A 14,955-nucleotide genomic window follows, 5' to 3' on the forward strand; every position below is an offset into this window, starting at 1 on the left:
TAAGCAAAACCGTGTATTAATGAGAATAATAAGGATTATCAACCTTTAATATTGTTAAAAGTGTTTTTAAGTCATTCAATAGTTGTAACCGTTTAATACAGGATGTAACTGATTTCTAAGTGTAACCGATTACCACTAAAAGAAAATTTATTTTTACGTCAGCTATAATCGGTTACATGTTTAGTATAATCGGTTATATGTCTGCGTTTTTGTGTTTTTCAGTTATATAATTATATATTTTGAGTCCCAATCACTTTGTAACACTTATATAAATGTCTTGGAGACATTCTCATCTTGGAGACATTATCAGTCGGAATAAATTCTTGAATATACAAACAAATCGGTTAAATCATTCCTCAAGTACGTGCAAAATCAGCGGATAAAATTTTTGAAATCAAACTTGTAGATGTCAGTATTATTAATCTATGGTTCGCCTAGTTCAGTCTGGTGTGCTCGTTATACTTTTTCGATGATTTTTTCAATTGCATTTTAATCCGTTTGAGCCTTCTAACCGGTGAAAATTTATTTCAAAATTAAAAGAAACGATATATTTTTCGAATAAATATATTTCGTGTTGATCATTCTAGTGCGTCCAATTTAATTTTTCGAGCAAAATTTCACCCGACTTTTATTCATTTTTAGTCGTTTTAATTTTATTCTTTCGTCAGAATATTCAGAAAAAATAAATAGAAATTTCCATGTTCTCATTTTATTTTGTGTATTTAGAAAGATATGAATTTTATTTGATTTGGTTGATTTAAATTGTTTTAAATCAATTAAATCATCTAGAAGGACATCTCTCTCCCTTTATTCTCGTAGTTCCAGTATTGCAATCCTCCCTTGTGTGTTTGTCTTGTGAGACCCTGTAGCTTAGACAAACATCTCTCTCCCTTTATTCTCGTAGTTCCGAACTACGATTTCTCTGACTTTCTCATTTCACAATGAGAATACGTAGGCACGAGGATGCGAATCCTTGGCGAACATACTTCTAATTATTCCTCCTTCGCCTTAGGGCATCATTCATATCTTTCACTACTCATTACCTACCTTCGATCATCAATCATCCACCCAGTGACATGCCTTCTCTTTGACATCGAAAAATACTTTCTTGGGAATTCCATATACATCCTTTTAGGACACCTAATGTAGTCCACATTTCTACCTAGAGTTGTTTGGGCAAACAACCCCAAACACTTAATTCCTTCCTTTTTAGCCAAAACCCTACAGTGGCGGCCTGCTAGTCCACGTATCGGTTAACGTTGTTTCCCTCTATGGTAGAAATCTCATTTCTCTTATGGATCCCAATACACTTTCACCTTTCGATTCCAAACAATACTTATCCAGTCACTTATCACTAGATACTTTATTCTGTGACTTCGGTCACTTCCTTCCGTTCATCCCATGATACATTCGTATACTACCTTCTCTCACTTCATGTGATATACTATTCTTTGAGCCAAATACATTATACCTTTGTGCTCCATCTTGTACCCTTTTTGTGAACCAAGAGCCGATTTGTTCGTCTTGTCAGACCCTGTAGCTTAGACGAACATCTCCTTATTTACTTTGCAGTCGTGCTTAGGCAACCCTTTCTTTTCGGTTATTCCAATACAGTGATACAAGTGTTATACGCCCTCACTTGTTGGTTCACACCAGCTTTTACTCTTGGGTTCACATTTTCACCCCTTGTTGGAGTTCAAACAACATTATTCTTTGGTTCAGATCATACTTTGATCACACTCCTTTCCACCTCTTGCCTCTAGTTCCTTGAACTACGAAACTTTGAATTCCTCATTGCACTATGAGGATACGTAGGCATGAGGGCCCTAACCCTCACCGAGCACTTTATCTATTCCTTCCCTTTCCCATTCTTTTGCGAGTAATCTTTAGATAACACTTATTCAAGCGAGAATAATGAAAACGGTTCCCATGGAGTACCAGGGATGTTTGTAGTGCTAATACCTTCCCCTTGCATAACCGACTTTCTTACCCAGTATATCTATTTCCCCCGGGTTTTATCGATGTTTTCCCTTCCCTTTGGGGATAAATAAAGTTCGATGGCGACTCTGTTGTATGTTCGAGCGTGCGATACGTTCGGGTATATTTCCGCTAGCTTCAGACACTAAGCTTTCCAAAGAGTCCTCATTCATTCATTTTGGATGAAGTTTGCTAGGGCTGCCCATGGTGTTAACAGGCCTGCATCAGTTGGCAAAATCAAAACTTCAATTGGTCATTTCACTTTGCCATGCCATTCAAGCTTCATTCAGACTTCAACATGGTTGGTTTTGGACCTAATTGCATTGCTTCATGGGCTTGTACACGCCCATGCAAGCATGAACATGGCATTGCTAAATTTGGAAAAAATTTCAAGTGTGCAAATAACACTTCAATTTGCTATAAATAGAGACCATTTGTGCTCATTTCAGAGGACCCTGGCGCGCTAGCTTTGCCTCCACTCTTTAAACCCTCTCAATTCAAAGGAAAACCTGATAATTTTCATTTGAAAATTGAGTTTGAATTTCACTGTTTGGAGATTCAAAAACTCTAGGATCCAAAGCTTTATACCAATCCTAAACCACTTCTGCAAGCTTCCTGAGTGAGATCAATCACGAATTAAAGCAAGAAAGATCAAGTTCTGCACATCATTGAAGGTATTTTCTAGATTTTTTCTTCTCTTCGATTCTCACTCAATTCTCATCAATTCTCTTGGATCTTTGGTTGTCTGAAGTCCTACCAATGTAGGCAAGAAGATTGAGTTGCTTTGAGGTCAAATCGAAGCCACTCAGTTGACACACCTCAAAATTCAACTCCTCATATCTTTCTATATATTTGGAGTTAGTTAAAATTGAGGTCAGATTCGTGATCTACGCCATTTTTTCTTTAAGATCATGTCCTCCTTTTTCATTTTAGTCATGGTGATGATTAAACCAGTCCGGCGAGGCTTGCCTGAGAAGGTGATCAGAGATTTGCTCTGGTGGTGCGTTGGCACAGTTCAGAACCATTGATCCATTTCAAAACATTTTAATCTTGAGCGTACATACTTATTATCATGCGTGTGATTAGTTGACTCAGGTGCATTGTAGAACGCGTGCGCTCAGCCACTTGTCTGCCACCTCAGTTAATGAGGCAAATCAAGTGATCCACGTTTTTTTTGTAATTTCTGATTTTCATTTTATTCCTTTGATTTTCATTAATTCATATTAATTTTAATATTGATCCAAAAAATATGAAAGTTTCACCAAAAAAATTTAAATAAAATCCTCTTTCATATTTTGAATTAAAATTATTTTTTGGATCATTATTATTATTTTTCATGATTTAATTGATTTTGTGATTATTTTTAATTGTTTAAAAATACTTTTAAGTTTTCAAAAATTCTGAAAATTTTTCTCCAAGGTCCTTTGACCTTGTTTGACATATGATAAATCTCATGGCCATATTTTTGGTGTTTTGATGAGGTTTTAGGAAATTGACCAACCATATTTAATTTAATGCATTATTTTTAGTATTTTTAATTGAATAAATGCCAAATTAATTGTGTTGAGTCATTTTAATTGACTTTGTAAGTTTGACTTGTGTTGTTGGGCATTGGTCAAGGTTGATTTGAATTTGTTAGATTAAGATCATTGGATTTATGGGATTGATGGAATGTACATTCCATCTTCCAAAATGAATGAATGATCTTAATTTGGTAAAAGTCCTCCTTTGTCCAATTTGAGCTTGATCTATTTCCCCTCCCTCTTCATCTTATTCCCCTTCTTTATGCACTCATGTCATTGACCTATAATGTCTCTATATCCTAAGGCTAGTTGATTGCAAAATCAACATAAGTATGGATGAGATTAGACCCCAACTTTTGCATATTCTTTTTGTGTGTGGTATGTTTCATGAGCATAGTTATCATACTATGTCTCTAACATGGTATGTTTCAAGGATTCATGTTTGTGATAAGTGGGTTGAGTGTTCTCTAAAGAATGACTTAAAACAAAAGCAAAAGTAAAAGCAATACTAACTTCTAACTCATTAACAACTAACATTTAATTCCAAGTCATTTACTTTAATGCACTTTATTTTTAAGTTTTATTCATTTGCCACTATTCATACCATTCTAATTGTTTATGTTAATGTCATTTTCACTTTGTCCACTTGGACCATATTTTGTTTGTGCATATTGTGATTCCTTGTGTGGTCTTTGATCATTAATGTACATAATAAGAACAAAAACCCTAAAAAACATTTTGTGTGGACTGTTGGTTTAATCTGAGACAATTGGACTTAGAATTTAGGCAATCCTCCCTATGCAAAGGACTTGGCCAATGCCAACTTTCATGTAACCAAGGCTTGTAATTTGAAACTTCATCTGATACATCATTGAAGATCCATTTGAGTTCATCTGCAACATGATCATTGTGAAGCTGTTACTTTGAACCTGTGGTTTGTGCATTGTGGAATTCATCTGCTACATGGGAAAATTTGAAGGAGATCATAGAGTTGCTAAGCTTGGATGTGGATATCTTTATTTGATGCCTTGCTCTTCAACTTGCTATATTATGCATTGTTTGTTGCTTGATTCTAATGTCCAAGGGAATTTGGGTTTCTATATGACATTCTTGTCTATTGGATTGCAGCCCATTGGTCAGATCTTTTTAACTCTCAACTTTTAAATTTATGCTTAGGATTAGTCCTTTCACCTCCTCCCTATTTCTTTAATTTCAAAAATCTCTCTCTCCTTTTAAAAACTTCTTTGCTTGTGCTTGTTTTTTTAAAACTTAGACCATCTTGCAAATTAGAAACTTCGGCCTTATGTCATTGCATTTTCAAACTTCTTTTCTTAATCAAACTTGTAAATATACCTAACTATATTTGACTTAAAATTTTCAAAAGCCAAAAAGAACTAACTCATTCAGGTCATTTTTAGGCCTTTGTGCCTTTCAAACTTAATTTTTGTTAAAAGCAATGCATCCACTTTGAAGTTGATACCACGAACTACGAGGTTTTGATCCCTCATTTTTATGTTGGTACGTAGGAACAAGTCCAAAGGTCTTGTCAAACACAAAAATATAATTAACAAATTCTTTTCTCATCCCCTCACACTACGCCAAAAACTGGAATAGACAGCGCCCCTTAGAGGGCGCTTTATTACAAAAGCGCACTCTAAAGTGAAGAGAAAAAATAAGGAGCATACTATTGGAATAGACAGCGCACTTTAGAGGGTGCTTTTGTAATAAAGCGCCCTCTAAAATGAAGCGAAAAAATAATGAGGAAATGGAGGGACACCAATAGAGGACGCTTTATTGAAAGCGCCCTCTAAGGGTAACCTTAGAGGGCGCTTGTTAAAAAGCGCTCTCTATGTCCATGTACATTTCCAGTTTATAAGGCGCTTTTGGAAAGCCTTAGAGAGCGCTTTTAGAAGCGCCCTCTTAGGCCCCCTTTAGAGGGCGCTTTTGTAACAAAGCGCCCTCTAAAGTGAAGCCAAAAAAAAATAATGAGGAAATGGAGGGACACCAATAGAGGGCGCTTTAATGAAAGCGCCCTCTAAGGTTACCCTTAGAGGGCGCTTTTGAAAAAGCGCTCTCTAAGTCCATGTACATTTCCAGTTTAGAAGGCGCTTTTGGAAAGCCTTAGAGAGCGCTTTCAGAAGCGCCCTCTTAGGCCCCCTTTAGAGGGCGCTTTTTTTACAAAAGCGCCCTCTAAGGTCCCCTTTAGTAAACATTAAAATTATAACATATACTGCATGTCTCTTTATTTTCCCTCTCTATAAGCTATTTCGTTTACGTAACTGGGTTTTCTCTCTACTACGATTACTCTCGTCCTCCGTTCGTTCTCCCTCCCTCACCGTCATCGTCGCCGTCGCCTTTTTCTGCTGCTGCATTCACGTTCACTGCGTTATCTGCGTCCACCGTCACTGTTCACTTTCTTCTCCATCGTTACCGTCACCTTCAAGGTATTTCTCTTCTCCATCGTTACCATTCACTTTCTTCATGTGTTTGATTAGGGCATTTTCTAAACTTAGTTTTACATTTTGTGCATTATGTTGATTAATGTTGTTTAGGGCAAACTGAGTTTTTTATTTCTGATTGAAAACTGATATCATTTGAAGTGTGTTTGAGCTTGTGCTTGGAAGTTTGATGATTATGGATGCAAGTTTGTTCATGTTCCAAACACCATAAGTTTGCATTGGTCTTTTGCATGCAGTAGGTGTGTGTGAGTTTGTATTCAATAATGATAAAAAAAAAAGAGTTTAGATTGTTGTAACATGAGAGAAATGGAAGGTATATGAATGTGTTCACGTATTGAATCATTGTCTTACTTGGGTCTTATTGAATCATTTCTATATTACAGATAAAATGGCTAACCAAGACGATACCCATGACGCGAATGGATCACGTAACAATGTTGAAAAAGAAATCAAACGAGGATTGACTGTTATGAAGTCAATCATTCGTGCAAGAGACAAGGGTGTAAAATTTGAAGTGCATTGGAGTGCTGAAGACCAACTAATTGAGCCTAACGGTTCAATGTTGGCAAGTTACATTGGTTTCCTTGTTCGACAACATATTCCGATTACATGTGATAATTGGAAAAGTCCGGACTTGAAGGTTGGCAAAGAAAAAATATGGTCGGAGATACAGGTACTTACCATATATTGTTATATGTTTTTTTTGTTGACTATTTGTTGACCATATATTGTTATAATATTACTTTATAATAACACACTCCATTTGTATGTTTTTTAGAGATCCTTTCACATCGATGAAAGCCGGCAAAAATATTGTATTCAATTGGCCGGAAAAAGACTCCGAGGATTTCGATCCTTTTTGTGCAACAAATTTCTCAAGGATGAGGAAGGAAAATTTGTTGAAGGAGAACGGTCAATGAAGTATGCCGAGATTATTTCAGCCGATGAATGGGATAACTTTGTCGCCAAACGAAGAAACGAAAAATTCCATGTAATGTCTATTAATTATGGTATTATACAATTGTTAAGTTACTTGGTTCTAATATGCCTTAAACTTTTTTATCCAGGAAGTAAGCGACAAAAATAGGAAAAGGGCATCAAAACCCGCGTATCCGTACAAAAAAGGGCGTACGGGTTATGCACGGTTACAACAAAGAATTGTGAGTATATTCAAATGCTATGAGCTTATACATTGTCATAATATGTTATAATTGATGATCTTATAATCTAATTCAATGTGTAGCTAGCCGAGGAGAAAAGTGACGCAACATCTCTTTCGGAGCACGTATTATGGAAGGCTGCTCGGGTTGGGAAGGATGGGGCTGTCGTTGAAGCGGTCCAAAATGTTTATGACGAATGTGTAAGTATATGTAACATTATTTCTTTAATCATATCGAAAATTTTGTTAGACATATAATTCATTTTTAATCTCCTCTAATAATATTTCAGGAGACTTTATCCCAAACCGTACCTTCAACCGAGGTCCAGGATTGCAGGAGCGTACTTAGTCGAGTACTAAATGTTCCTGAGTATTCCGGTCGTGTGAGGGGTAAGGGTTTTGGTGTGACTCCGTCGTCATTTTATAAAAAAACAAAAACAAAAAATCCTACCAACAAAGAGGTGATGGAGACCTTGGCGGAGTTAAGGGCACAAGTACTCCAACTGCAAAACGAGAATGCAAGGTATAGAGAGGAAAGGTGCACTTCCGAGGCAAAAGATACTAGTGACCGAGCTAGTATCAATTATCAACCGAAATTTCCCGAGGTAATTATATATGTTATTATGAAATTAAAATAGCACTTTTTTACTTGACACATATACACGTTAACAATAACATTTATTATTGGTTTAGGGCATTTCACCTTGTCAAAGCTGTATCTATCGTCACCAACTTATCGCATGGTTGGCAAGGGAAAAGTGCACAATACTTCGGGTGAATTACTTCACCATAATCCCCTCCCGGTGGGATTTATGAAAGTTTCGGTTGACCTTGTATTAGATACGGACGCCCTTCTCCCATTACCTGACGTTGTTTCAGAGACAACGTTGATGCGAGATGCAGTCGAATCCTTTGTTGGTTGGCCGTCAGATCTAATTTTCCCTGATGCCGAGGTATATATGTTCTAAATGATTATGAATATTTAGTATTCACATTTCAATTCAGCTACAATTATGATATTTAATCAATCCTTATTACATGGTAATGTTAGACTCCTACAAGACCCACACATAAAGTTGGTAAAGGGATTTCAAGACGCATCGAGTCGGTTGCATCTCAAAAAGAGGTACAAATATATATACCCATTGAATTATATACGCAACGATTCTGTTGCATCACAAAAAGTCATGATTTATTTTATATGAATTTTTAGGTTCCCGGTCGTAAGTTGAAAAGCGCTGCTAAGGATATTCCAACGACGTCCGGGACAAAATCTCAAATTATGATGCGTCTTGAGAAAATGGTGGATGAGTCCGATATTATGCACGGGTCCATTCGTAGTATAGATTTTGATGAAGGTGTTTTCGGAGCTGCTCATTTCGAAATAATTGCAAAGGAGGACTTCCAACAACTTTTTGAACACACCGAATTGGGCATCGCTGTCATTCATACATACATATGGTACTCCGATCAATCTATAATTTACTTAGTTGAATAATTTATTTACACATTTCAATGAGTAGTCTAATGTTTATTATGTTTCTATTTAAGGTATATGTATGTAACATTGATGCGGGGAACTGAATTGTGTAACCGTTTCAATTTTATTGCTGCTTCCCGTATCAACGCAACGTTAATAACGAAAAATCCAACATCCGTAAAGAATGATCTAGTCGATAGATTCATGGCGGCCGGCGATAATACTACACCCAGTTTGTATTTTTTACCGTTTAATTCTGGCAACGGGTTAGATTTTCTTTCTAATAATTTCATTCTAATCTATGTATATCTTTTACGTAGAAAATTTTCATTCATCTAAATTTTTGTTTTATTTTACAGTGGTCACTGGGTGTTGGTTGCTATGGATCTTTCGAGACTAATAGTGTATTATCTCGATTCTTTATCGGGTGATTGGAGTAAATATCCGAATATGAAGAAGACGGTTGACGCGTAAGTGAAATTCCCCTAAATAATCGTGTGTATTTGTATATTTAATTATGTTTGTCAGATTGATCTCAATATACGTTTTTATTTTGTTAGGGCAATAATAAAATTTAGATCGAAAGAGAATTACCGCAATAGGAAGGACATTACCTGGATCAGAGTTCAGGTATATATTAAGTATCTTATTTTTGCTTATAATAGTGTTTGTTTTTTTGCTTATAATAGTGTTTGTAAGAAATTAACTATATATATATTGTTTGTTTTTCTGTGTAGTGTCCTCAGCAAAATAATTCGGTCGATTGCGGATTTTTTGTAATGAGATTTATGAGAGACATCATTGCGTTGAATCGTATAGACATCCCAAAAATGGTATGGAATAATAACTTAGGGTTTATTTTAATATTATCGGATATTTCATCTAATTTGTTACTAAATCATGAATATGTTTTATTCTCTTAATTGTAGTACTTTGAGGAATACAAATCTTACTCAAGAGCAAATTTGGATGAAATCAAGGATGAATTGTGTCAATTCATTGTTGATCAAAGAATCATATAGCTAGGTTGTATATTGTTGTACATATATGTATGGAATGTTGTTGTTGTATGCTGTTGTTGTATATATGTTGTATATTGTTGTTGTACTTTTACTAAATCATGAATATGTTGTTGTATATTGTTGATCAAAGAATCATATATTAATGTTGTATATATATATGGAGGATTAATGTTGTATATAAATGGATTCATGTTGTATATATCAATGGATTAATGGTGTATAACATTGGATTAAAGGATGAAATCAATATGAATTTTATACTTTTGCAGCATGCGAACAGGTTAACAATCAAATATCCACTGTTTTTCAAACAAATTTTTTTAAAATAACTAACACTTTAGAGGGTGCTTTGTCCAGAAAGCGCCCTCTAAACACTTTACATTGACAACTTTAGAGGGCGCTTTTTCCTGAAAGCGCCCTCTAAACACTTTACATTGACAACTTTAGAGGGCGCTTTTTCCTGAAAGCGCCCTCTAAACACTTTACATTGACAACTTTAGAGGGCGCTTTTTCCTGAAAGCGCCCTCTAAGGTGTCCCTTTATGGACCACTCCAGAGGGCGCTTTTTTCTGAAAGCGCACTATAATGTGGCCACTTTAGAGAGCGCTTTCTCCAGGAAAACAAAGCGCTGTCTTTACCTATGCCAGCGCCACTTTAGAGGGCGCTTAAAAGCGCTGTTATAGGCCAAAATAAGCGCCCTCTTTTCCCTTATTTGGCGTAGTGTCATTCTATTTGCTTGCAAACATCATTTGTACAAAGACACATATGCACACAAGAAAGGGCTCCCTAGGAGTACCTAGGACACTTTGGATGCTAACACCTTCCCTATGTGTAACCAACCCCCTTACTTGTAACCTCTGGCATTTTATTAGTTTTGATTTGAAAACTTCTTATTTATGGGTTTTGTTCGTACTTTTCCCTTTTCCCTTGGAAACAATAAAAGCGCGGTGGCGACTCTTGTTATTTGATGTCTTGCTTATTCATAGCTTGATGATCGTGAATTTACCGCTACATTGAGTTGTTAGAAATCATACATACACATATTTGTTGTCCTATATAGATTTAATTTGTCCAAAATATTTTGTCACCTTCATAGATGATTTATCATGATATATGTATCTCTATTTACTTCGTTCTAAGGACGAAGTTTTAGACGCCTTTACATTTTTCAAGGTTGAAGTAGAGTAACAATATGGTAAAAAAATAAAGATAGTGAGATCGGATAGAGGTGGACAATACTATGGTAGATACAAAGAGATGAACAAGCACCTAGAACATTTGCGAGGTTTATTCAAGAACACGAGATTGTTGCCCAATACACCATGCTTGGTACTCAAGACTAAAATGGTGTATCAGAAAGAAGAACCTGGACTTCAATGGACATGGTGAGAAGTATGAGGAGTAACAAAAAACTTCCTCAATTCTTATGGACTGAAGCACTAAAGGCGAAAGTACATATTTTAAGCTGAGTTCTAACCAAGGTTGTTTTAAAGAACCCTTTTGAGTTATCAAACGTTGGAAACTCAATTTGCGACCTATACGCTTTTGGGGATTCCCTTCCAAAGTGATAATCTATAATCCACAAGAAATGAAACTAAATCCTAGGATTATCAGTGGGTATTTAATTGGATATGCCAAAAAGTCTAAAGATTATATATTCTATTGTCCATCTCGTAGTACTAGGATTCTGGAATCAAGAAATGCAAAATTTCTTGAGGATGACTTCATTAGTGGGAGTGACCATTTGCATGACTGAGTCTGTGTGTTGGATCATAATGAATCTCAACCTTCTACTTCAAGTTATAGACTGATTATCATACACACTCCTCAATCCCAAACATGTGTAAGACCACCAGTTGTTGAAATTCCACAAGTTAATAATGTTGATTCATTAGATTAAGTTGTTAATCAAGACAATATTGAGCAATAAATTGAGAAATCAGTTGAACAACCAATTCAGCAACCGGTTGAACAACATGTCGCTCAAGAAAATGATGAAACAATATTAAGAAGATTTGTTAGAATAAGAAGATCGGTATTACCTAATGATTATGAAGTGTATTTACAAGAAATGTACTGTAACATTGGAGTCGAGAATTATCCTAAAACATTTTCACAAGCTGTAAGTTCTAAAGAATCTAACTTATGGCATAAGGCCGTGATTAAAGAGATGAATTCTATGGGAACTAATCAAGTCCTAAATCTCGTAAAGTTGCTCGATGGTGTAAAAGCCATTGGATCCAAATGGATCTTTAAAACAAAGAAAGACTCACAAGGAAACATCGAGAGACATAAGGCGAGACTTGTAGCAAGAGGGTTTACTCAAAGAGAATGAATCAATTACATAGATATATTTTCTCCTGTATCAAAGAAAGATTCTCTTCGTACGATTATGGAATTAGTAGCTAACTTTAATTTTGAGCTACATCAAATGGATGTGAAAATGATATTCTTCAAAGAAGATATAGAGGAAGAGGTTTACATGAAACAACCTGAAGGATTCTCCTATAGCAATGGTGCATATTTAGTCAGCAAGCTTAATAAATCCATTTAAGGTTTGAAACAAGCCTTCTGCCAACGGTATTTAAAGTTCCATGAATTCATCACTTTAATCGATTTTGAAGAGAACACCATTTATCAATTCATATACTAGAAGGTTAGTGGGAGTAAGACATGTTTTCTTGTTTTATATGTGGATGATATTTTGCTAGCAACTAATGATAATGGATTGCTGGATTGCTATATGAGGTTAAACAATTTCTTTCAAAGAACTTTGATATGAAAGATATGCGTGAGACATATTATGTAATTGGCATTAAGATCCATAGAGAAAGATCACAAGGAACTTTAGGTTTGTCTTAAGAGACCTATATCAACAAAGTTTTAGAGAGATTTCAGATGAAAAATTATTCACCATGTGTAACACCTATCATGAAGGGTGACAAATTCAATCTAGATCAATGCCCAAGGAATGACCTTGAATGGGAACAAATGAAGGATATTCCATATGCTTCTGGTGTATGAAGCCTTATGTATGCTTAAGTTTGTGCCAAACTTGACATTGCATATGTTGTCAGAGTATTAGGTAGGTATCCGAGTAACTCGGGCATTGACCGTTAGAAAGCTGCAAAGAAGGTTATGAGATACCTTCATGGAATAAAGGATTATATGCTTATGTTCAGACGAATCGGTGAATTGGATGTGGCTGGCTACTCTGACTCTGACTTTGCTGGTCGGACGGGTTCAAAAAAAATCCACTTCGAAATATATTTTTATGTTATCTGCTGGATATGTGTCTTGGAGAAGCACCAAGCAGACATTGATTTCTACTTCCACTATGGAGACTGAGTTCGTATCATGTTTTGAAGCTACATATCATGGTGTTTGGTTGAAGATAGTTTCATATATGGGCTTAGAGTTGTCGATTATATTTTTAGGCTACTAAAATGTACTGTGACAATTCAGTCGTTGTTTTTATGGCTAAGAATAACAAAAGTGGAAGTCAAAGCAAGACATTGACATAAAATATCTAGCCATAAGAGAACATGTTAAAGATGATAAAGTGGTCATCCAACACATTAACATTGATTTGATGATTGTCGATCCCTTAACTAAAGGCATGCCACCAAAGAAATGATCCCTTAACTAAAGGCATGCTACCAAAGAAATTCAAGGATCATGTAAAAAACATGAGATGAGACTTGGTTCTATAATGTCACTACGCCAAATAAGGGAAAAGAGAGCGCTTTTTTTGACCTATAACAGCGCTTTAAAGCGCCCTCTAATCTGGCGCTGGCATAGGTAAAGACAACGCTTTTTTTCCTGGTGAAAGCGCTCTCTAAAGTGGCTCTTTAAGCCCTTTAAGGGCCACTTTAGAGGGCGCTTTTTAAAGAAAGCGCCCTCTAAAGTGGAAACTTTTAAGGGTTTAGAGGGAGCTTTTACTGGAAAGCGCCCTCTAAAGTGGAAACCTTTAAGGGTTTAAAGGGCGCTTTTACTGGAAAACGCCCTCTAAAGTGGAAATTTAAAGGGTTTAGAGGGCGCTTATTTTGGAAAGCGCCCTCTAAAGTGGGTGGTTATTTAACATTTACATGCATCACATGTCTCTGTGACCATATTCTCATTTCAGGTTATGTTGCAGCCACAAGAGGTAACCAGAAGAAAATGGCATACAACTGCTTGTTATAATTCACAAGAGCAACTAAAGGTTCTTTTTATGCTTTTATAATATTAAAATACAAATACTGATATATGCTTATTGTTTATATGATCCTCTTGCTATTTGAAATGTCATGAACCGAAACCACTGCTACTCTAATTGAAATGTATAATAACCACTCTCTTTCACTTATTTGTTTATAATCAATCAATTACAACAAAAATGCAAGTATGCTGCTAGATTAGAAAATCACACTGTTTTGGTATTTTTCATATTTAACAAGACCAAAGAGCACAAAAATGAATTGAGTTGATTTAGAAAAAAAAATATGAATGTGAATACATGAGTGAACACTAGCTGAAGTGCTACTCGAAAGGAAACTTCATCTGAAAAACTGTTGTATTTCTTCAAGAGTTTTTCCCTTTGTCTCGGGGACCCAAATGGCAACAAATCCTGCTGTGAAAACACACACTGCAGTATATATTGTGAAGGTTCCTGATAAAAACATAGGAAGCTTCTGGTTAGAAACAATAGATATTTATAGAAAATTAACATAGGCAATGCACACAAACCTCCCGAACTCCAATCCAAGAGCAAATTTGTTGTTAATGTAACCAACCAGGAAAAGAACCAATTGGCAAGTGTTGCAAAACTTCCAGCTAGGCCTTTGATGTTAATCTGAAGAATCTATTATGTAAAATATATTCAACACATCAACTATCACATTATATTACAACAAAGGTTTGTTCATATAGGGTTGTCATGCATATTATTATTGAAGAAAATTGTACCTCAGACATTATAATCCATGGCATTGCTCCTAATCCCAGAGAGAATGCAATAACCATGACCTGAAAGAAATTGAAAGTTTATAATAATGAAGTTAGGGGAACAAACAATAGAAACCATCATTTGTGTAATAAAGTTGTATTTACACACCACAACTCCAGCCACCGATACGAGGCTCAATGTCGCATATAAATCAGAATCTGGTGATATATATTCCTGAGAGCAAATTCAACATAAAATATATTATCCATATAAAAAACCAAAAATATAAAGAAGAATTTACTGATATATAATCCTGTGAATCTGTGTTACAAATTTCTGAACATTTATGCATGTGTAATATCTAGTTAATGTATTATGTATATATAAAAATAAACAAAAAAAAATGTTC

At 35.5% G+C, this 14,955-nt stretch overlaps 2 protein-coding genes across 2 annotated transcripts; both read left to right on the plus strand.

The window, feature by feature from the left end:
- The first annotated feature begins 5,746 nt into the window (after positions 1–5,746).
- On the plus strand, positions 5,747–7,811 carry LOC127076670 (uncharacterized). Its single transcript, XM_051018379.1, has 6 exons — positions 5,747–5,944; positions 6,343–6,632; positions 6,738–6,950; positions 7,027–7,119; positions 7,203–7,319; positions 7,409–7,811. The coding sequence occupies exons 2-6, from the start codon at positions 6,348–6,350 to the stop codon at positions 7,754–7,756; spliced, it is 1,056 nt and encodes a 351-aa protein (XP_050874336.1). The 5' UTR covers positions 5,747–5,944; positions 6,343–6,347; the 3' UTR covers positions 7,757–7,811.
- Positions 7,812–7,815: 4 nt separating this feature from the next.
- On the plus strand, positions 7,816–9,777 carry LOC127076669 (uncharacterized). The gene is made up of 8 exons (XM_051018378.1): positions 7,816–8,071; positions 8,170–8,244; positions 8,332–8,579; positions 8,670–8,864; positions 8,958–9,068; positions 9,159–9,228; positions 9,336–9,431; positions 9,528–9,777. Exons 1-8 carry the CDS (start codon positions 7,859–7,861, stop codon positions 9,618–9,620), a joined length of 1,101 nt encoding a protein of 366 aa, XP_050874335.1. The 5' UTR covers positions 7,816–7,858; the 3' UTR covers positions 9,621–9,777.
- Positions 9,778–14,955: the final 5,178 nt, after the last annotated feature.

The sequence above is a fragment of the Lathyrus oleraceus genome, chromosome 4 (assembly GCF_024323335.1).
Source record: "Lathyrus oleraceus cultivar Zhongwan6 chromosome 4, CAAS_Psat_ZW6_1.0, whole genome shotgun sequence".
NCBI classification, from domain to species: domain Eukaryota; kingdom Viridiplantae; phylum Streptophyta; class Magnoliopsida; order Fabales; family Fabaceae; genus Lathyrus; species Lathyrus oleraceus.